This window comes from Miniopterus schreibersii (genome assembly GCF_964146895.1).
Source record: "Miniopterus schreibersii genome assembly, chromosome: 2".
Lineage (NCBI taxonomy): Eukaryota > Metazoa > Chordata > Mammalia > Chiroptera > Miniopteridae > Miniopterus > Miniopterus schreibersii.
The window spans coordinates 52,207,430-52,232,413 of NC_138102.1; the positions used below are offsets into that span (position 1 = coordinate 52,207,430).

Sequence of the window (24,984 nt, forward strand, 5' to 3'; positions counted from 1 at the left end):
GGGTGTTGTATTGGGGTTGAATTTTTTTATTCCCAAATAAAATTTTCATTTTGAGTTTCATTGCTTTAAACATACCCACAATTAACACCAGCTAATTTTTTGGAAGACTCAAACTCCTGGGTTAGAATTTTTTTTCTAGTATGGCTTAGTAAAGAATAGAAAGAACAGAAAAGGGGAAATTACTTTTTTTATAATATAAATCTCTGTCAAGTAAGAAAAGCTCTTTGGGAACATGGTTACTGCCTTCCCAAATAAATAATAATCATGAATGCTTCAAGCAAAGCAGTCAATATATTTCTAAATTATCTAAACATCTCTTTCTGTATTGTCATTGCTCATGTTTTTCACACAGGTGCAAAGGTAAATCCACTGTCATGGCTTCCAAGCTAAATATTCATGGTAACTGACATGAAATGGAAAAGTTATAGCTGCAGGAAAGAAAATAAGAAAGGGGTAATGGAAGAGGAGGCTTGGAGTATTATAATCACTCAGGTTAACAAAGTATTACACAGAAATTATGTAATTCCTACTGTATTTGACTTAAATTGATGTATCTACCCCACACAAACATCATTTACAGAATCCATGTCAATCCATACACATGAAGGGAACCAGCACTCCTGACCACAGCCCATTTGGCCAAGATGACTTTCTTTTCAAGGAACTCATGCACAGGCTGGCCATAATATCTGTAGCCTTGAATGAAAAGGTAATCTGATCTATTCAGATTTCTCTCTTAAGAACCTCAACTAGGAGACACCATTCCCAACAGGAAAAAAGTAATCATGTGGAATGTTTATGTTGAGCACTGGATTAACAGAATTATCTGAAAAATCCTTAAAATAAAACACTCTACATCTCACTTAGTTTAAAAGCATCTCCTGTCTTTGTCACTATAAAAGCATTCACTTGCATGTAAAACTGGTGAATTTTGATTAACGCCTTTGGATGCATCAATGTCAATTTCCTGGTTTTAATACTGTACTACAGTTATGCAAGATGTTATCATCTGGGGAAAATGGGTGAAGGGCACAGAGAAGCTCTCTGTACTGGTTGTTCGTTTTGTGGGTTTTTGGGGTTTTTGTTTTTTGCAACTTTCTGTGAATCTATATTTATTTCAAAATAATAAGTTTTTCAGAAAAGCATGTGTTAACTAAAGCATTTACCTGTGAGTATTAGTTTCCTAGAGCTGCCGTAACAAAGTACCACAAAGTTGGTGGCTTAAAACAACAGAGATTCTGGAAGAAGAAATCCAAAAATCCAAAAATCAAGGTGTCCACAAAGCCAGACTTCTTACGAAACCTGTAGGGGAATTCTTCCATGCTGCTGGGGGTTTGCCGGCAGTCTTTGACCTGTAGATATATCACTGCAATCCTCAGTTGTCACATGGTACTCTTCCTGTGTATCTGTCTTCATGTAGCCATCTTCTCATAAAAACACCAGTCATATTAGATTAGGCACCCACCCTACTCCCGTATGACCTCATCTTAACTAGTTACATCATTTACAACGTTATTCCCAAATAAGGTCACATTCTAAAGTAGTGGATTTTAGAAGTTCAATACATTATATTTTTCCCTGGGGGGGTACAATTAAATCTATAACATTATCCCACCAAAGACCTAATTTTAGAGCCTATAATTTTTCACAATGGAAATCTTATTTATTCATTCACTTAAAAATCTTTGATCTCCTATATGTATCAGCCACTATGTTAAGTGCTATGAACTCAAAAATTACTAATATGAAGAGTCTGGCTTAGCTTCTTCATCCTTCTTCTATAAATGTCAAAATCTAAGCCTTTTGACATACTCCTTTTCTTTTTTTTTAATTGATTTTAGAGAGAGGAAGGGAGAGAGAGAGAGAATCATCAATCGGTTGCCTTCTGTGCATGCCCCAACTGGAGCTCGAACTCACAACCTGGGTATGTACCCTGACCAGGAATTGAACCTGCCACCTTTCAGTGTACTGGATGACACTCCAGCCAATTGAGCCACACCGGCCAGGGCTGACATACTTCTTGAAGAATTATTAGAGGTCAATCTTCATAGTCCTACTATAACTGCTCATGGATGTCAAAGTCATGATCTACTGTGATTCTCTGCAAAACATTTATTATCTGATGCTTCCTTGCTCATTTGTTAATTAATTTGCCTGATCCCTGTTTCTCCACTAGAATGTAAGCACTTTGAAGGTAAGGTCCTTATCTGTCTTTGTTCCTCTAATATATTCCTACAAACTAGAAAAAATTTTGACCCAATAAGCATCACATTATTTGTTAAAAGAATGAATGTGCTATGAAAGAGCATTCATTGAATGTCTGTGTGTCAGACCATCTATATAGATCATCCATCTCCATCCTCATAACAACTCTACTAGATAGATGCTGGAGCTCTAATTCACACTTGAAATTAAGGCTTTGAGGTTTGCTATTACCATCCTGCCACACAAGCACCAGAGGAAGGAATCAAATGAGGCATGATAATCACTTCAAATCAATTGGGCTTTACCCAGTCTGAGGTCACAGTCACACTTAAGCTCCTACATTCAATTGAAAATGCTTATTGTCCTGTATTTGGGAAATTATCCTATTTAATAGTCCGGAAATGCATTTCATTTTAGTTTCTAGAGATAAAATCCAAACCAGATAGAATTTCTGATGCTTAAAATAGAAACATTTGGAGAGATCTTTGGATTTAAAATTACATTTGTGATTTCATCTCATCACAGAATCAGAAGATTGAATTAAACCTCTAGTGGCCAACAACAAACCACCACAATTCAAGCATTCCAAATATGCAGCGTATTTGAGATCAAGAGCTAATTTCATTTAAAATTCATGCAATCGATCCAAGAATTGACAATTTAAATTCTAAGTGTTAAACTATCTAAAAATAACTCAAGTCACTTGAAAAGACAGAGAGTACTTTCAAAACAATTCGAACCTTTAATTTTCACAGAAGTTATTTCATAAGTTATTTTCATATAAAGCTTATTTAGTTTATTATACCAAATATTCTTCCTAGAAAAACTTCAAAACCAAATTTCTTTAATTCTCCTTAATACTTTCCAATGCACTCTATTACTAGAATTCCTATACATAGTCATATATTGCTAGACAGATATTTTCTAATAAAAAACACTCTGCAAACAATTCATTCCTATCAAAATTATGATGAGAGATTCTTTTAGCTTTTTTTAACATTAAATTTATTGGGGTGACATTAGTGAATAAAATTACATAAGTTTCAAGTGCATGATTCTATAATATATCATCTATATTGCATTGTGTGCCCACCACCCAAAGTCAAATCTTATTCCATCACCACATATTTGAGCCCCTTTACCCTTTATCACCCCCTCCTCCCGGCCCCACTGCGGAGATTTTTATGACAGCTGCAAACCCAGATATTTTGGCACTGCTACATTTAATTCTTCATGCCTTTAACATCTGTATACACATTGTGGCCAAATGGAAGGTTCCTTAATGTATTATAAGCACAGCTTGACTATTCCAAAGAGAATATGTTTTTTCCACCCTTACATTCTAATTATTAGCTCTTAAACTTAGTGTTTTGTGAAATTAAATGGGTTTTTTAAATTGATTTTAGAGAGAGAAGAAGGGAAAGGAAAAGAGAGAAACATTGATGAGAGAAACATTGATTAGCTGCCTCCTGCACGCCCCCTACTGGGGATCAAGCCCACAACCCGTGCATGTGCCCTGATTGGGAATTGAACCAGTGACCTCTTAGTTCATGGGCTGATGCTCAACCACTGCGCAACACCGGCCAGGCGAAATTAAATGTTTTAACTGAATTCTATCACCAACCTTGATTTTCAGGTATTGCTAACATTTTGAATATTATCCATCATTTACATTTAATTATAAATTACTTATTTCCAAAGACATGGCTCCACCTTACTCAGTGTCTTGACCTACCAAAATATTTATAGAATGATGGTGTGGGGTATTTTTCATATGAAAAATTCCAAATTTAAAGCTAAAAATCTAAGAAATCATCCATAGTCATTTTCTGGATAATATTACTGAGGGAAAAAGAAAAACATGTCTCACGTCACATAGGATGTTGGTAGGAAACCTATTACATAAAGTAAAAGAGCTGGTAGGTCCTGCGCATTTTGCAGATATACTCCAAGGTCTGTATGCTGAGCGAGGGTAATGCATAAACAGGAAGTACCAGAAACGAAACAACTGGTAAACTTTGGACAGTTTCCCTAAACTGTGGTCAACCAGCAAACAATGTATGCAGGCTGAGCTTCAAAGGAATGTGATTCTAAACAAATGCAATTTATGGAAGAAATAGCCAAGAATGGGGATATATGAAGTTTGAGGGCACAGAAATCAAAACAAACGAAAAAATAAAATAAAACCTCCCAGCTGAAGGGAAACAGAGACAGGTACTAAAGGTACTAAAGGTGTAAGGAGAACATCACAAAACACACTTTCCTTGAGCAAATAACCCCAAACCTAATTTCTTTAATAATCCCAGATAAGAAAACCTATCTATGCCTATATTTTAACATTTTAAGAATAAAGAGGTCTAGTATTGAAGGTAATTTAGTACTTACCAAACCTGCTATTGGTGTGGACAGTCTATTGATCTTCTTAATGATACCAGGTTTAAGCTTATTAATCAAACTGAAAGTGAATAAAGAAATAAGATATGCAATTACAAGAATGCCAATATCAATTCAGTGTTCTTTTCAACATTCTCAAAAATAATATATGTCACTATTCCGTCCCCAATATGTTATTCAGAGCCAAGAGCCCAACAGAAAGAAAACTACTGAGAAAACAATTCAAGAAACAGAACAGTGCTGCAAAAAACAGTGAGCGGTCCTCTTAGAGCTTAAGAGACACACTTCTCTATCCAAAGCCAGGTCCTTAAAATAGTGAGCTCCCCATCTATTAAAGAAAAGTAACATCTGTTTGTTGCAAAATTACTAGTTTAAGAATCTCTTCATTATAATTTAGTTCACTTGGTCCTAAGAATACTTGGTTCTATTAATCATTTTCATTGATTTTTTTTCTCTCAAACTGATCCTTATTTTATTTATGTGAAGACTGATAGAACTATTTATTCATATTTACCCCTTTATATGGAGAATAAAAAACAAAAATGAATTAATGCAGCTACAAGTAATTAATAATGTTCATAGGTTCTTTTTAGAGTTCATATACATATAGGTATATGTATATTTATGTGGACATTTTAATGTCCGAATGGAAACCGATCCTTATTTTTACAAGTAGTTTCAAAGCTGTATAGTCTATTTTGCCATATTTAAAGGGTGCAGTGGAACTCATCCTAATAGCCAACTAGCTCTTATTGGTAACTCATTTAAGTCCTTGACTGATTGCTCTGTTACCATAGCAAAATGACTGAATGAAAAATTAAATGTACCAGAGCTCCCAAAAACAGGCTAACAGTTACCTCAGAATCTAATACTGAACAAATTTAAGTTGCTATGACAACCTACAAAGATCTATGTCTCCACACTCTAGAACACCAAAAAAGAACACAGCTTTGATGACTACAACTTACAGTACACTTTTTGGTTCTAAATCTAGGTTCATGTGAATTCTATTTTTTTGTGCTTCACTAATACAGTGCCAGGCCACAGAAATTTAATACTATAATAATGCTTTTATATTAATTCTAGTTTGGTTAATTAATAGTCAGTCAACAAAGTCACTGTGTCAAGTTGCCAGAAAACAAGTTGACACGGTGACTTTCCTATTCAATAATCCATCCACCAAAAAAATTTTTTTTAATTATTTATTCTGTAACAGAGCTCCACTAGGAAAGCAAATAAAGGAGAAAGAACCAAACATTCTTAATTTACTGGTCTCTTCACAATGGATGATAGAAAAGAAAAAAAAAATCTGACACTTGTGGAATGTCACTCCTTCAACATTCCAGAGATTTATATACACACTTGACTGTGCTAAAAATAAAAAAGACAAAAGTCTCAATTTAATAACCTTTAGAATGTTGTTCGACAGGATTCAAAATGACAAAACAGTGGTTTATGAATTCTTAGCCCAGTGAACAAAAGATGTTTTTCTGTTTTCATAGTTTCTTTACACAGAGATCTTTAGACAACTGAATAAAACTTTCTCCTCAACTTTAAGCATCTAGAACTGTTCAGTCCCTGATTCCTGATTTCTTATTGTGTACTAAAAGCCATGTAGGAAGGAAGGTTTTCTCCCTTCATGGCCACTTTATTTTTCTTTAATGCTTAGCTCAGGGGCTAGAAAAGAATTGAGCAGGTTTATACAAAATGAGAGTTCCAAATTAATTTTGTGGTTGTTCCCTACTAACCAGGTATTTCTAAAATTCTATTAGAGGTGGCATTCTTGCAATGCATAGAATAACTAAACCATTACTTAATAGGAACATTATTCTGGCACAATCTAAATCAAGAAATTTGTGGCAGTTGACCACTAGCTGGGCAGTGATTTTCCTATAGTTAATTTGGATCTTAAAACATAACCTTTCCTTGATAGTAAATGTTAAAGACCAATATGAGCTGGGGCAACTTATAAAATGCCAGGAAAATCTGACATGAGTTGACTTTGTTAGAGGAAGTGTCATACATTCCTCCTCCACCCATTTGAGTCACTGGGGACTTTGTCCAGATCATTCAATTTAGCTGTTTACTTCACTGATTATTTTTGTATTACAGTGTTAATAATATAAAGGGCATTTTTTTTAAATATAGTTTCTGGGATGGATAATAACACAGCCTATTCTCAATTAAGTCAGCTAAGGGAAGTAAGGGATAGAGGTAAAGGAAACAGCCAGATAAATGTTGTCTCCCAATCATGAGTTGACTCCTCTCTCATCAGAAGTTCCCAAAACTATTGCTTAGAGAAAACATGCACAGTGGACCGGAGCCCTTCTCCACTCCTGGGCCTCCTAGTACAGGTACAAACATGGAAATAAACACAGGGACAAACCAACACTCTGGATAACACACAAACTACCCTCTAAAAAGTCGTATGACTAGAGAAAAAATGGTATTTTATTTGTCATCTATTAAAACAGTATCAATTCTAAGAACTAGAGTATGGAGGAAATGCACATGCAGTTTTGGCAGATACTGAACATCCCATCAAATTATGAACCATGAGTAATTCTTTTCATAAACAATTAAAAGAAGGACTTCTAAGGAGAAAAATAGGTTTCATAAAATTTAAATTTCTGTGACACATAAGTATATCTAAAGGAATGGGGCATAGTCTTATGTCAAATAAAATACAAATGTCACGCAAGAGAAATACTATTCTCTTTTGCAAATAAAACTTCTTTGCATAATAAGCGTTCTTCAGTTACACATGTTCCTGAAGTCAGCACTGATTTCAGATGACTGGCTCTATTCGAGAATGAGACAACCTGCTAACCTCCCAGATGCCTCTGTGCGCAAGGACCATTACCTCTACCTGCATCCCCATATCTATCCTCCAACCCCCTGTAGCATTATACAGCCACTCCACCAAGCCTTCTCTCAGGCCACGGCATAAACCTGGCGATGTGCTTCACAGCCCTCAGAGGTCTGCTCTTTTGGTAAGATTAAAACCAGAACGGAAAACACCGAGTCGTTGGTAACCCCCATAGAGGAGCGCTCTCGCAGCAAGGCCTGCAACCCTCTCCTTCAGCTCCCCTCTCCAGCTGTAGTCTACAGTACTAACGCGCTAGCAAGTGGGCTCTGTTCCAAAACCTTGTCACCAACGTCTGTAGCATGACTTTAAACGAAACTCGGAGATGGGACTCAGCAAATTGTCCATGAAGCTCGACATGATGTCCAGCTCAGTTATAGAAGGTTTTAATCAGCATTGGACGCTCCGTCTGTTAGTCTCCAGAAACTAGTTCCAAATGCCGAACCTCATTTCCCCCTTTATTAGGAAGCTTTCCGGCAGAGGTACAAAACGTAGGGACACATTTTGACTTCCTGTTTCCAAAGATTTTCCAAATGCACCAGAGAAACGGACATCAAAGAGCACATCAATGCACTGAGAGTGAATTTTTTCAACTGAAAATTTTTTGGTTAGTCAATCACACATACGTTTCTAATATCTGTCAACTACATTTTTAAAAATATATACACCCAAAGTAGTCAAAGTTTTCTGATTAGTAACCAAAAATTTTTAAAGATATAATAAAGATATTACACATTTCCTTACAAATTAAAGAGCAACAATATTGGTTGTATCCGTTATTTGACATTTACTCATTTGCCTAGTTTCTTCTAGACGCAAACTTTGCTCAACAAACATTTGAAAGCTTACAAAGACAGAGCACTGTGCTGTGATCAGCCGCAGAGCAGCCAGTGAGGCTGCTGAGCACACACGACAATATTTTCTCAATCTGAACAGCATCTCCTAGCACTGAGCAAGGTACCTGGCATATAGTAGGTGCTTTAAAAATACTGGCTAAAATCCACTGTCTAACTTTCAATGCAGAAATTTTTTCTGTTAATAATTCAAAACCTCTATCTTCTTTATAGAAATAAGTTTAGAAAAACTTTACCTTTAGTTTCATTCAAATACTAGAAATGTTTTTTTGCTTCTCCCAACAAGGGCACCTCTCATTTTTCTGTTTGCAGATAGTCAAACTTCAGTGTTCTCTCTTAATTGCCAAATGTTGATCAAGAGAGTAAACTCTCTATCAGATATATTAATTGGACTGGTTTTCTTTTTTTAATAAAGCTGCTTTTTACTTTATTATATTGTCCACAGAAATAATATACATCTGTAGAATAAATTTTAGTGACTGAGTACAGTCCCTTCTGTGGATGAACCCAGAATGTATATTAAAATATTCTATAACTGTTACACTATCTTAAATTACTTGCTAAGATTTTAAATTAATTACCTCCATCTAAATTTATAAGCTGTAATATTTTTTTAAATAACAGTGAGTAGTGATCACATTTCCATGGATAAAGTAATAAGCAGATTAATTTTAAATTTCAAAGTGTAAAAGCAGTCAGTATAAACATTTATGATAATTTTCTTTTATTTTTTAGTTTTTTTAAATATATCTTTTTTGATTTCAGAGAGAGGAAGGGAGAGGGAGAGAGACAGAAACATCAACATTGATCGGCTGCCTCCCGCACAACCCCCACCGGGGATCGAGCCCGCAACCCAGGCACGTGCCCTGACCAGGAACTGAACCGCGATCTCCTGGATGCCAGGTCAGTGCTCAGCCGCTGAGCCACGCCAGCTGGGCTATGATATTTTTTAAAGACAGGGAGTAAAATTAATGTAAGCTCAATATGTAGAATTCCTATGATAGTAATTCTGAATACTGCTGAATCACCTACCACACAAACGCACAGTTAACAAGGCATGCTAAAATGGGAAAACGTGTGGAACAGCAACAAGTCAGTACCAATAAAATTTATAGTCATCGTTTTATTATACCAGGACTTCCTTACCTAGCCTCACTGTAATGCCTGAAGCATCCCCCTTGCAGGGAGTCCCGCAAAGCCTAAGGGTCTGACAGCAGGTTTCCTATTCCAATCAACCTCAACAGTCAGAGCACTAATGGATCTCCTGAGTAACCCTCCCAAAACCATACCAATAACAAAGGGCGCCTAGCAGAGGGCTCGGGTTCCTGTCCTGATTCTGGTTCTCTTGTGAAGTGACATCGCTAAATTCCTCTCTGTCCTTTCCCTATAGTTGGACTTGGGTTCTCTCCAATATTTGCCACTGTCAAAATGCTTCAATGCATGTTTGTATGGACATCTTTACCCATGCTCCTTCCATTTCTTTATTTTTACTTAAATATAGCTGGTATACAATATCATATTAATTAATTATATTAGTTTCAGGTGTACAATCTAGTGATTTGACATTTTTATACCTTAAATGCGATCATCCCAGTAATTCTAGTACTCATCTGTCACCATGCAACTTACTGACTATTTTTACCTTTTCTTATATTTTATTTCTAGAGATAAAATCATCAGTGTTAAGCTCTTGGTACTTGTTTTGGAAAGGAATTTGGCAATATGAATCGACTTGCTTTTGCACCCGCAGGCAGCATTCCTCTGCCTACCTCGTGGCATGAAATAGCAGTGACACTGTTTCTCTCTACCTATTAGCCACCTACTTACTGCATGATCTTCCACAGTGCTGCAGCTTTTATAACCACCACTCTTAAGGGATGTAAAAATTTTCACCAATTTTCCATATTGCATTTTAGATATTTCCTCCATGAAAATGCTTTATACGTATCTTTTCCCCCCTTTTGTAGTCTTTTCTTAGATTCTCAAAGGAATGATTATTGGAAAATCTTATAATTTTTATAATAAATAAATATCTGTTTATATTAATAAATAAAATAGCACAGAATTATTTACGAGGTATTGCCAAGTTGCTTTTCAGAGCTGTACGAGCTTATATTCAATTGGTCATTTTGAGAGTATTACAGACTATTTTGCCTCGATATAGCCAACATTTTATAACAAGTTTTAAATTATTTACTTGTTTCAGTTAAAAAATAGTATCTGCAGAGAACAGACTAACAGCTGTCAGAGGGGAGGGGGGTCAGGGGACTGGGTGAAAAAGGCAAAGGGATTAAGCAGTACAAATTGGAGGTTGCAAACTAGCCACTGAGATGCAGGCTGCCGCATGGAAAATACAGTCAGGATGCGGAGATAACAGGGCCTGGGGTCAGGTGGGTGCTTAGGGCAGCGGGGGACGAGTGCCCGGTTTCCCGGCCACTCTGCTGCACATCTGAAACTGGTGTGAAATGGTTTTGAAGGAAAACTGTGGTTGAAAAATAAAGTTAATAAAAAGAAATAGTATCTGGTTTTAGCATAATTATTTCTTACTAACGAAAGTGAAGAATTTACTATTTATTTCCAGTAGTATTTCTTCACTTGTCATTTATTTGGTCATATCCTTTGCTCACTTGTCTACTAGGTTTTGAAATGTGTATCCTACCAATTTATTTGAACTCTGTATGATCTTTAAGTCATTTTTGCTTAAAATACTTTCTCCAGAATGTTATTTGCCAGGCCTGGGCAGCGTGGCTCAGCTACTAAGCATCAACCTAGGATCCAGGAGATCGCGGGTGGATTCCGGTTTAGGGCACATGCCCGGGTTGCAGGCTCGATCCCCAGTCGGGGCGTGCAGGAGGCGGCCGGTCAATGGCTCTCTCATCATTGATGTTTCCATCTCTCTCCCTCCCTCTCTCTGAAATCAATAAAGACTTTTTTTTAAAAAAAAGAATGTTATTTGCCAGAATATCTAGCTATATATATTCAAATTTGTTTTTCCTATTCCTTCAAAGCTTAGAATTTTAAGCTGCCTCCAGAGATTTTTTTTAACTCTTCAACTGTTTTTCTCCAGCTCATTATTGTAATCTAGACTGTATTCTGGTACATAATGAGTTTTATATTAATTCCTACCCAATTCCCTATCCCACTACAATGAACTGAATGTTTCATCTCTTCTCCATTTTCTCATCTTTTATCACAAATCTTTATGTAAAAGAATGTATTTCTGGACCTTGCTCTCACACGCATATGCACATTTATAAAGCAACCCATAATTATTAAATACTGCACTTTGTCATGTTCTGTCGTGTGTCCTAATATTGGATTAGACTCATTCCACAAAAATTTTTACTTTTAGAATTTTTCTTATTCTCACTTGTCTATTATTCTATATAAATGTCAAAATAATTCTTTTTCAAAGAAAATCGAACTAGACTTAAATGGGTATTAGATGAAAACTATAAATTCATTTTTACTTCTATTACCTTATACAGAAATGTAGTTTATTATTCCATTTCTTAAATCTTATAGATTATCATTTTTTCTACACATAAAAATAAAAGTCTCGCATGTTTCTCTAAAATAAACAATGTTCTAAACTTTGTCACTATTTCTTTTATCCAGCTAATTTTCTGGTTACTGTTAATATATAAAATTCTAGAGACTAAGTCTCTTGTATAAGGCAATTACTATACTTTTAATTTATGTGATACATTATATTTGTCCTTTTATATAATATTCACTCCCCTTGTTTAATTTACTTCTCATTGCACTGACCAGAATTCCCATACTTTCATCATTTCATGGCCAACACATTGCTTTCCACATGTTCACATGAGAGCCTTCATTACATCGAAAACCTACTTCAATAATCTCCTGCTTATCAACTTTAATATAAATTGTTTACATCACATAAACTTAGCACATCCATTACTATCTTTTATTTTTAGTGCACCATTATTCTCATCTGTTTCTCAGAGGCCCCATCACTGAAATCTTGTATGTTCTCCTCTTAGTAGTTTACATTTAGGCTGAGAAAGCGCTGTAAATGGTACGTGCAGGTCCATAAAACATACGTAAGCTTTCTACCTTCAAGTCTGAGGCCACAATGTAAAAGGCTTCTACAAAATTCACAATGAGCCTGTACAATGTGACTATCTGAACAGAAGAGAACTTTTAAATTAGTTTTCCAAGCTCACCTTCAACTTGATATATTAATCTTTTTTGAATGATATTCTTGCTATACATAGATATAAAATTTCGGGGGGGGGGGCGTTTGACCGTGAAGCTGAAAAAGAAAGCATACAGGTGTTACCTATAAAATACTGCCATGAAAAAAAAGCAGTTTAAATTCTTAAATTATCTGTACGAATGTGAACCCTTGTATCTTTTTTTACCTACTGCCAGGTTATCAAACAATATGGAAACTTTGAAGTTTATATTCTTTTAAGTGAAGAAAAATAGTTTTTATTACTTAAATTTCAATGGCTGTCATATGGATTAGGGTCAATATTTATTGCTGCAGAGTTGTATCGAAGTAACTGTCCTCAGGAAATTAAAAAACAGAGCTCTAAGAAAAAGCCCTCGCCATTACATGAGAGCTTCTGGGCTTCACATGGAGCACTGCATAGCAGCCAAGAGGGCCCACAAATGTCACTATCACTACAGCCTAACAAAGGACAGAGTTCTCTTGGCATAAATAAGAAGTGACAAAGTTCTCTATCTGATATCTTAAAACAATCACCTGTGTGTCCCATAGTCAATTAATAGCAGTGTTTTTTTAACATTTTTTTCTTCTACTGAATGTATCTTTAACAAAATATCATGGTACTTTTCAGGCAGATAGCGTAGTCATAACATGGCAGATATAAATACAAACAGGATTTCTCAAACCAATAGGGGAACATCTTGCTCCACTCTTTCCAAGCTGCCGGCCATGGAAAAGAAGGTCTGGTGACAGTGTGAGAAGAGTCTTCTCAATAATGTGAACCACAAATTCAAGAGGTACAAACTTCTGATGCAAAGCTGACTTGGGAAAGAGCAAAGATGTGGCATTATTCCAAGGATGGGAAGTGTAGCCTGACTAACCAGAGACACACCCAAAAAGATTGCCTTCAAATACATCTTCTTACTTCACAAGGAAAATAAAGAATGTTTTCATTTGAATATTTTCAAGATTGCTATCATAAGATGAGTAACTGTAAAATTACTAGCTGGGTATGCCACTAAATATATTTAGCAAAGAGAGAGAATTCTGCTAGAACCACAGTACAAAAGAGGATTGTGGATATTTATATAGTAGTAAATTGCATATCTTTTAAATATATACTAAGGTAGGCCTCATGAACACTAATAAACAATGAAGATAGGAGACATACTAATGAATGCTATTAATAAAATTCATAGAAAATTATAACCAGGGGCTAAAATCAACTTATAGATTTTTGTCAATCCTTTTACTAATTAGAAAAATCCCAAACTTAGATCTTGTTCCCATCTCTCTTTTTAGGAAAGTCAAGAGAGGTGACATGTCTAAGGTCTACAGCAAAAGAATCACTGCCACAGACTTGGACCAGAAGAATATTCTTTAGCCCTCAACTCATTAGATCCCATAGTCAATCAAACAAAATGATACTGAAATGATTAACAGAAGACACTTACTTCAATAGTCAATCAGATTAAAAGGCAATAAATGCACATAATATCCTCATTACTCAGATGTGTATCGTGTCTGAAACCTCAACGTGAAGTTTATGTAATTTAGGCTACAGGAAATGTCAGTACACTGCCAGTTGGGTGAAAGCTGTAATAAACTCACTTCTCCCAACTCTTTACTTTGACATTTCAGAATATCAGTTCAAGAGGGATAAACTACTAATAAAGGATAAAAGACTGCTGAAACAACTCAATAAAATAATAATAAAACACTTTAATGGTGATAATGAACTTAGATTCCTAGAGATTTTTAATAGGCAACAAGCAAACCCTATATTTCACAAGAATTGGTAATTTTTCTGGCATTGAACCAAACCAACGTCAGCCTTTTTCTGTAAGAAAGTTAATTCAGAATTTTAAAATATCCTAATCATATTTCAGCTAAAACTTGAGATCTCTTAGGGGTAAAATAATCTCAAAGACATACAGTTTACAATATTTACCATTAATTTAAAAGTCTGGGCTTTTAATACCAGGCTTCTGGCCCTGGCCAGTTTGGCTCAGTGGTTACAGCATCGGCCCGTGAGCTGAAGGGTCCCGGGTTTGATTCTGGCCAAGGGCATGTACGCCGGTTGCAGGCTCTAACCCTGGCCTTAGTCAGGGAGCGTGCCAGAGGCCACCAATCAGTGTGTCTCTCTCACATGGATGTTTCTCTCTCTCTCTCTCTCTCTCTCTCCCTCCCACTCTCTCTGAAAAGCAATGGAAAAAATATCCTCAGATAAGGATTTAAAAAAAAAAAAAAGAAAAAACCAGGCTTCTGAACTACTGATTTTGCTTCCCTCATAGGCGTTACAACTCTGGTAGCTGTGCTCAAACAGGGATTCCTGCTAACAGACCAGGCAGGTAGGCTTTCTTCAGTCTCAGATTTATACAGAATATAGTTACCCGGATTTTTTTTTTCCAACACTATGCCTTTTAGATGAACATGCCTTCATTAACCAATGTCTATAAACGTGATTCATAACTAAGAGAAAGGTTATTTTATATAAACATCATGCAGTGCTTTGGTGTCCCACAGAAACTATAATTGCCGATCACTACAGTTTAATGTTCACTTATGTTACTTTTGGGGAACATTCACTTAAAAAATACTAGGTACTAAACAGACTGATTAGACTTATAATGCACCACACCCCAAATTGGTATGATTTCAATTAGGAAACAATCTTAGAATGAGATTTTGGAAGCTGTGAATTAATGTGACTTTTTTTTTTCATTTTTATTGAATTTATTGGGGTGACACTGGTTAACAAAACACGTTTCAGGAGCACAGTTCCACAACACATCATCTGTATACTGTATTGTGTGTTCACCACCCCAAGTCAAGTCTCCTTCCATCACCTTATATCCCCCCATACCTTCTTCCACCTCCCCCCCCCCCAAACTACCCCAGGGAATCACCACACTGTTGTCTGGGCACATGAGTTTTTTCTCTTTTTCTTTTTTTTCCTCTTTTTAGCTTATTCCCTCCACCACCACCCCCAGCCCCCCAACCCACCCACCCCCAGCTGTCAGTCTGCTCTCTATGAGTCTGTCTGTTTTGCTTGTTAGTTCATTTTGTTCATTAGATTCCACATATGAGTGAAATGGCTTAATTCACTTAGCATAGTGCTCTCCAGGTCAAAAACCAATATATCTCTAAACATTCATCTAAATGTTTGCTATGATCATTAAGGTAGAACTTATATATTTATTCTAACAGAATTGCTTGTGGTCAAAACAGCTTTTCATCAACTCTGGATATTCTCACTGGTAACAGACTGGATACAGTTTTCAGAAATCACCTCAAGTCACTCAGACCCCAGGCTGGTGCATAAATTGCATTTTCAATTAAAAAAAAAAAACACAAGTGTCACTATCAAGTATGTTTAATGATCTAGTTATGGACGTAATGCCCCAAAAGGGGGAAATTCCCTAAAAAATGTTTTGAGTAATAGTTATCACTGGAAGTAAATAACCACAAAGTGACTTCTTTGAAAAGATTACCTGTGGGGCTATATGCTCTCGTATGTCTGAAAACAATTCCACGCCTCATGGCCATACTTCCTACATATACCTACCTAACTTTTATCCTGACGTGTGGGGCTTACAATTGACGTCAAAGTTATTTGGCTGTAGCCTGGCCAACGTGGCTCAGCAGTTGAACATCAACCTACAATCCAGGAGACTGCTGTTTGATTCCCAGTCAGGGCATAAGCCTGGGTTGCAGGCTCGACCCCCAGCAGGGGGTGTGCAAGAGGGAGCTGATCAATGACTCTCTCATCATTGATGTTTCAATCTGTCTATCTCCCTCTCCTTTCCTCTCTCTGAAACCAATAAAGACATTTTTTTTAATTTAAAAAAAAAAGTTATTTAGCTGTAAACCACTAAATAGTCTAAACCAGCAATTTTCAACAGATGTGCCACAGCAGTTTTAACTCACGCAATACCTGACTCTAGTCAGGGGCCCTAACCTCTTTCCCTTACATTGTCAAATTTAAAAAAATGACAAGAGCCAACACAATAGCCATTTGGTGCGAATGAATCAAAATAATACCTTTTTTTTGTCAAACTGACAAAACATATATTTTTGGTATGATGCAGAATTTTAGTAATTAGTTTATATGTGTCATGAGATGAAAAAGGTTGAAAATCACTTGATCTATACTAATAGCAAAGTAGTTTTCAGATCACATGTGTCTAACAATCATTTTTGTCCCTCTATCTTCTGAGCACAATAGAACACATTTAAATCATACACTTTTCAAATCAAGATAAAGTAATTTCCTATCAGTGACCAATTGGGCTGACCATATCACCCACTAAAAGTAGTTTAAACACTATTTGGCAACAACAATTCGGAATGTGATGTCAGAAGAGGTTAAGATACATCCCTGAAACTTTCCTGTGGCCCTTCTTCATATGCCTGTCCTACAACATAGTAGCTGGAACCACATGAAACTGACATTTCTGTAGGTCACAGATGGTTGAGTAGCAACAACTCAATGTGGCTCAACTTAATAATATTGCTCTAAAGAAGTTTAAACACCTATCAACAGAGCCGATGAGGTGAGCTTATTATCTACACAGCCATCTTCCCGTCAACAACCTGTATTTCTACAAAGCTTGATAGTTTATAAAAACCTATTAAGTTCCCTATGTCTTATGGAACTTTGCAACCCTGTGAAGTAGGCAGATTAGATACACTGACCTCCACTTCACAGGTGAGAAAATAAGGCTAAGTCACTTGCTCAAATGTCCAAAAGTAATGGAACAACGAATGAAGCCTATGCCCTTTGACTCCTCTTTGCTGCAAACAACCTTCCTTTAGAAGGATAAGCAACACCATCTAAGTACAAGCGCATGCACTCTCAGTGCTTACCAGTGGACAGATTCCATAAATACCTAGGCAGTAAGTGTCTCGATTGCAATTCTTAAGTGCTTTCAAAAATGTGAGTGCGTACCCAAGTACATTCTTATAATTTATTGGCTCACTTTTGCAACCTGTACCCGCACACCTTCATCCTTACTTCCCTCAGGCCTCCTGCCCCTCACCCCAAAGGTCACACACCCAGCTAGCTGCACTACACATCCACTGAAGAACAAGCCATTACACTAAACATACAGTGTAGGCCTCACACCATCAATCAGGGCACAAGACTATTTTACTTAAAGATAACCAAAGCCTGGGATGTGATTCTCAATAATATATTAGTTAAATGAATGGCCCATGAGTCAAGCTGATTGTGGTAAAGTAATGACTCCACTTACAACTTAAAAGGAAAATGTGCTACTGCCTAAATTTGTTCTACAATCGTCACTATTTATTGATAAAAGGAAAACATTTTATATGAACTTCTAATGCAGGCAATTCCATACATTAGAATAATCAGAGTAGGTGGCAGCTGGTGCAATGTAATAAGGCTTCCTCCTCAACCACTCACCCCTTCTGGCCCATCAAGCATTAATAGAATCTTTCTTGTTTATTAATTTAAAATAATATATATTTCACCAATGCTATCTTTAGATACAGAGACTGATAATCCCTTCCTACTGTCTGGCACTGTGGGGTGTCAATTTGCAGGGATCAAATCTCACTTGCTACCAAGAAAATATATCTGTGACTATGGTAGCCATGGAGAGGGAAGTAAAGATACTTCATAACACACACACACCTTTGCTTTTAAATTATTTGTAAATGCTTTAAGTACTTACTCACACAACAGAACACCATTCTCTAGAGAGGCTCGAAAATCCTTTGTTTCAAAATTCTTCGTTGTTACTGCCTGAAAGACAGATTTGGGTATTAATTTTCTTTTAGTCAGGGATAATACACAAGTCAAATTCAGTATCAGATTAATTAATATGCAACTAATGTTATAATTGAAGGATGTGCACAAATCAAAAGTTGTTCCACGTAAGAAATTCCATGAGGTTCTATGTTACAAAGAGAGAGGTTAACCATTTCAGTATGAAAAAATAGAAACAGAAACAAAACACAATGAGTGTTTTCTGTACTATAACCATTTTGTGGATAATAAAAGTTAGAAGCTAAATTTCTAACATATTTTCTATTAAAAAACCTATGGGCAATCTATTCTACTAAGAGTAATAAAAACAGATTAAGACATAAACTTGAAATACCAACTCTATATGTATAGAATTAATTCCAATACCATCCTTAAATTCCTCAAATTTCATTACAGAGATAAATAGCAGAGGGCATGACTCTCCTTAAATGCATTCATGAAATGGCCTGGATCTGTGTAAAGAGATATTTACTGAAACATCCTATGGAGAAAACTGTTATACCCTGACAAAGGACAGAGAGGGGAGATAGTAAGAATTTTAAGCAGACAATTCCCCATTTAAGGCTCTAACATATGAACAGGCCACTTAAGATTACTGCCACCAATGTTCTTAGCGCAACTGCTGGAAAAATCTCTATGGATTCTCTCTCTTGAGGGTAGAGCAGATGGGAGGGAAGGGGGTTCCATAGGGGAGATAATAGCAGAGAAAATAGTGGGACGGGGAAATGCTCCAAGAAAAATTCTTGGGCCCCCAGCTAAGGGTGTGGGCAGGAGTCACCACCACCTGCCAGCAGGAGCCCTTGTTCCACCTGCCACTTCAGGAGAAAATATAATTTTGGAAACCTGATTTGGAAAGTAATTCATCTTAAATCCTAGGTGAGCCACAGTGCCCCCATTCTTACTCACCAATGCTAGCTTTACCATCCACCTGGAATCCCTGTCTTCTGCATCTTTTCCCCAATGCCCAACACAGTTATAGCTAGACTTACTATCTGTTAAATGACAAAACAACGGGTAATTTTAGAATTAAAGTTAGTTTCTCATAAGTTTGTTCAATAAATATGGACAGGAGCCAAAGCCTGGAGGTGACACACAGAAAGGCAAGAACAAGTAGAAGATCCTTTCCTATACTCAGTATTGATCTACAGGACGGCTACATTGCTGCATGAATTAAACACCTGCTGAGTGTCTCTGTTGCAGGCACTTAACCTGGATACTGGGTGGAGATCTAAAGAAAAGAAGGCAGCTGTTCCCTCAAGAAGTTCACAGCTACATGAGCAAAACACAAAGTCTAAAAGCACAGTAAAAGCAAACAGAATGAACGGTACATTTTGGAGGAGATAACCTTGAGTGGTCCATGGATTATCCCAGGTAACCTGTGTAGCACAAACTTTCATTTTCCCCAAATAGATCCAATACAAACTCAAGATGAGCACTGATCCCAACTAGTGAAAACATAGTAATATCTCATTTATCTGGGAAATCCTATCCAAAGCCAAAAAAGCATAGAAAGTCCCAGAAACATTGAAGCACATATGAAAGTCCACTTTCTCTAGTCATAAGGAAGCCACTCAGAACCACCAATACTTAATTGTCCTCCAGTGAAACAATCTAGAAATTATGTTTCCAAATCAAGGTAGATTAGAAGCAGTGGTTTAGAAGAAAAAACGGCTATGCCCTGCAAACACATGGAGAGAAGTAAAGAGTGACAGTCAACAACACTGGATGGGTCAATCAAGAGGGCAGAGTGTAGCAAGTGACAAAATGGAAAGAGAAAGGGCTCAACTCAGGCAAAAGTATATTCAAATCCCAATTTCATTACCTAATAGCTGTGTGATCTTAAGCAAGTTAAATAAACTCTCTGAACTCCAGTTTACTCATCTAAAACAGGGAAAATATCACCTACTTATTAGCTGTAAAGGCCAAGTTGCTGTGTAATCAAATACCTGAGGGTAGTTAACAGGAGTATATGCTTAACTTCATTACATGCATTGACCTTCAAGTTACTCTGACACCACACTCCAATAAATAAATCTCAAAGGAATACCTCTATACCATATATTCATAATATTAATTCATAAAATAGAAATAATGGACTATATAGAGCTATTCAGAAAGCCCAACTATCCAAAAAGTTCATTTTCCCCCCAAAACACTATAGAAAGTCAAACTCATAGATTTCAGACCACTCTCCTTACATATCAAAATATTAATGTACTCTTATACATATATACTGACCAAAGTCTAAACAACACCAGACCCTACTTAACATTTATAAAGACTATAAAAAGTAAACAAAGATTTTTAAATACATAAAAGCCTATGTTGTAAGGACATGGGAACCTGGCATGCTCTGTACAACACTGAAGGTTATATAAAATGATACCACAATTCCAGAAGGCAATATGTAATATGTATCTGAAGTATTAAGTATGCTTCCTTTCAGACACACTATACACAGATCTAGGAATTTATACTAAGACAAGACAAGAACCCAAAGCCATAAGTAGAACTGCTTCACAGCATTATGTGTAATAGCAACAGTTACAAACATCCTGAATGCCCAACAACAAGAAGTTGATTACATTATGATATAACCAGAAAACAGAAAACTATATGAAATTTAAACTCATGTCATGAAAGTAGATTTACTGTAAAGAATCCTTAATATATTAATTATAAAACAATTTATGAAATAATACATGAGTGTGATCCCAATTACTATAAGTATGCATTATATAAATAAATATGAAATAATTATTTCTGAGTGGTAGAATTACAGCTAACTTTAATATCTATTTTTTTGATTACTTATATTCTGTAACAACCACAGGTGTTTCCTGTGTCATAGATACACAAATTAATATATTTTTTTAAAACAACGTTCAAAAGAGGTCAGAATCCATCAGATTTAGGTCAGTTTTCTGTTTCTCCTATATCCAATGCAGGGGTACAGATCCTTTTTTCTGCCAAGGGCCATTTGGATATTTATAACATCATTGCAGGCCATTCAAAGTTATCAACTTAAAAATTAGCTATGAAAAAAGCTCCTAGATTTATTGAATTTCAAGTCCTGCCTGCGGTTGCCTTGGCAGGGCCAGACCAAATGATTTTGCGGGCCATATATGGCCTGCGCGCCGGATATTCCCCACCCTTGATCTGAAGGATATATAAAGAGGGAGATACCATTTTTTATGTTAGGTAATTTTTCTCATTATGTATAAAAGCCACACAATCCTTAAATTTAATCATCTTTACTATTATCCTTTCACCAGTAGGAAGACTGAGGCTCAGAAAGTTTAACTTTCTAGAAAGCTGCAGAACCATCTACATGCAATAGACACGGAAACCTACAGCATTTTACAAGTACTTAGTGTCTCATTTGTATCAGACACTAAATGTTTCAAAACTAAAAAAAATAAATTGTCTTCTGTCTGTATTTAGGTAAGTTGTTTTTTAACCTACATTAGTGTATTTTACCATGCAATATTCCTTCAAAAATAATCCTCCACTGTTGAGGGTATAAAATGATAACTAGGCAAATAAAAATGTTCCATTAAGTTTTTTCAATTTTCCTGAATAAAAGAGATTTGTGTCTTAATGCATAATGATTGCGCATGTGAAAGAGAGGGAGAGAGAATATGGCACGCTAAACTTCAATAAAATAAAAAATTCCCTTAAAATGTTTTAAGCCCTGGCTGGTGTGGCTTAGTTGGTTGGGTGTCCTCCCGTGCACCAAAGTGTTGCCAGTTCGATTCCCAGTCAGGGCACATGCCCAGGTTGCAGCTGGATCCCCTGTAAGGGATGCACAGGAGGCAGCCAATTGATGTTTCTCTCTTTCTTTCTCTCTCTCTCTCTCCCTACCTTCCTCTTTCTCTAAAATCAATTTTAAAAAGCTTTAAAAATGTTTTAAGAGTTTCTCTGGATGTTTTCATGAACATTAAAAAATGTTCATACCATATATACTAGCTACCTCAACCTCAGTAAGTCAAAACATCTGATTGTAAAGCGAAATTCTTAATTAGCAACTCATAGGGCCAATAAATGTAAACTCATCTAAGGCCCCTCCTAAGGAACTAAGACAAAAATAGTTTTCCAAAAGTTTTAAATCAAAGAAGAAAGCATAAACTTATAGCAGGACTTTTCCATCTATACTGGCTGTCTGAGCCACGGTCCTTGAGAAACACACCGCATGGCATCTACCATTGCAGGGAGTGGCGAGGTCCGGGCTCCGGAGCCTGGGACTCCCAGCTCTGCCATTCCCTGCCTGTATCTCTGAACAAGATGCTTAACCTCTTAACTTTCCATCTGTGTGATGGACATACCAAGTACCTATCTCACAGAGTTACCCTGAGAATTAAATGAGATAATGCATGTGAAGCAATCAGCACGGGCTGGACTCAGGAGGAGCATTCCCAAGTGTTAGCTAGTACAGTCAGCTGTCACTCTCCATCTGTAGAATGAAGACAGAAGTTTCATCTTAGCAAACGAAGTCTGTGTTGCCAGATGTTATATCTTTCACTTAAAGGAAGAAACTGAGTTACCTCAATCTAAAAATCCACTAGACAACCTTCTATATCCTGGAAACTAAAAATTATAGAGATCTATAAAGGACCTCAAAATATAGTGAAGACAGTTTGTTCCAAAAAAAAAAATTAAAGCATGCTTTAAATTATGAACCCATCCTTATTTTAAGACGAATTCAATATGCTGAACGAAATTTCAGAATTTTTCAAGAATAAGTGTTTGTCTAGTAGCTCTAATCTAACAATTACTCACTGCACTTATCAATCATTCTGAACCTTACTCACTAGAAAGTTATTTGAGGTGTGACGAGTTTTATGTAATGAGGTTGTGATTCACAGGAACTCAAGACCACGTGTTTCCCATTTGAGTTATCAAAAGTCAACACAAACAGGAGTAATCACTATGTAGTCAAGAGCCACACCTTGCCTTCTGCAAAAACTTGGGTTTTTTTCCTCTTCCGTGTCCCTTTCCATATTTTTTAATACAGTTAAATAAAATCTTTACCACCTGAGATGTACATCAGGCCTGCAATAGCACCTCATACCTGTGATTCAGTCCTGGACCCACCTCACTCTACATATTTCTGATAAGTCACTGCCCCATCCCCTAATTTTTAAAGGGAAAGAAATATTTGCCCTACCTACTTCACAGTACACAAATGGTATGTGAAAATATTTGACCCCTCTAAAATAGGAAAGGAAGGGGAGGGGAGGGGAGGGGAGGGGAGGGGAGGGGAGGGGAGGGGAGGGGAGGGGAGGGGAGGGGAGGGGAGGGGAGGGGAGGGGAGGGGAGGGGAGGGGAGGGGAGGGGAGGGGAGTTGGAAAGAAAGTTAAGAAGCTACAGGGCCAAGGACTCTTCCTGTGAAGCTGTAATTAATCTCCCAAGCATATTAAGGGCAGAGCAGTGTGCCAAAAACATACCCTGCACAAACACGGCTGCCAAACCTGTCCTACCACCTGTGGCCTCCAGGGAAGCCCTTGATTTTTAAGCTTTTAAAGGGTATATTTTGTGAAAGAAAATACCTATCCACTAAATATATAGGCAATAAGTGCCAAGTCCACACGTTTCAAAAAAAGCCATTTCGTTTTCTATGAGATGTATTAATTTAATAAACAAATGGGAATTATCTTCACACCCTTTACTCTTTTATTTATGGTTTTATTTTAATCCTCTCACTGGACGAGATTTCCCACCACTATAAGCAGCAAGTTTCTCTAAAGCTGCATCTCTCAGTTCCAGTTCTGACCACATAATCCACATGATTTAAATCCCACACATTCTGGGAACATCTCAAAGACCACTTCATACCAGACGGGTTATCAGCAAAACACCCACTACTGCAAGTCAGCAGGCACTCATCTTGTTTAAATTTTTCAATTCCTGTTAAGCAGTCATTTTAAAGACATCTAGAATCCCAAAAGCCTCACTACCATAATATTTTTGTTCGAATCACAGTGCAAAACCACAGTGCCCATTTGAGCTTGTTTTAAAAGAGATGTTTGCAGACAAAAACTAGGCTATGAGCTTCCACTAAATATATATAAAGATATATTTTTTTAAAATAAGATTACTTATTAATTGATTGACCAGCTACTGGATCATGATATTTAAGATACACACATACCATCATCATCATGACAATCATTTATTTCAGCATAAGTAATGCAAAAAAAAAAAAAAAAAAAAGAATATGTATCAGCAGAAGTCACTATGAAACACAGGTACCTGGTCATGAAACAATTCAAAAAAGATGGGACTGCCTTAATTTTCCATTCAAGGAGATACCGGATGTCCCTCTGAATGAAAGAGGCATTGTTTCTGCAGCGAGAAGCCCCAGGCCAGGCAAGGAGATGCCATGCTTTCCAGCCAGTCTTTAGAACTATCAGTGAATTGAAAACACCCTTTCTCCTTTCTTCCATTAAACTTCATTTTTGAAGCAACCATTATTTGATCCCTACAACTCTACAAAACAGGACCAATTTTTATAATGAATTCCGTGAGTTATCTATATCACTCTGATGTAGTATCTCTGGCAGATCTCCTTGGGCACACATGCCAAAAACTTAGAATGCAAGGATTATGGCACACAGTCAACAACACCAAGTAAAAACTAAACGTAATTTAAATAGAAGTGTCTACC

General features: G+C 36.6%; 1 protein-coding gene across 22 annotated transcripts in view; it reads right to left on the reverse strand.

The window, feature by feature from the left end:
* LMO7 (LIM domain 7) overlaps positions 1–24,984 on the reverse strand; it is a gene marked incomplete at its 5' end in the record, with an annotated part of 204,614 nt that overhangs the window by 116,223 nt on the left and 63,407 nt on the right. For all 22 annotated transcript variants that reach the window (XM_081130641.1, XM_081130631.1, XM_081130634.1 and 19 more), the window contains 2 exons: positions 4,591–4,660; positions 18,223–18,293. In XM_081130641.1, coding sequence (XP_080986767.1) covers positions 4,591–4,660; positions 18,223–18,293 — 141 coding nt within the window. The remainder of the gene's footprint in view (positions 1–4,590; positions 4,661–18,222; positions 18,294–24,984) is intronic.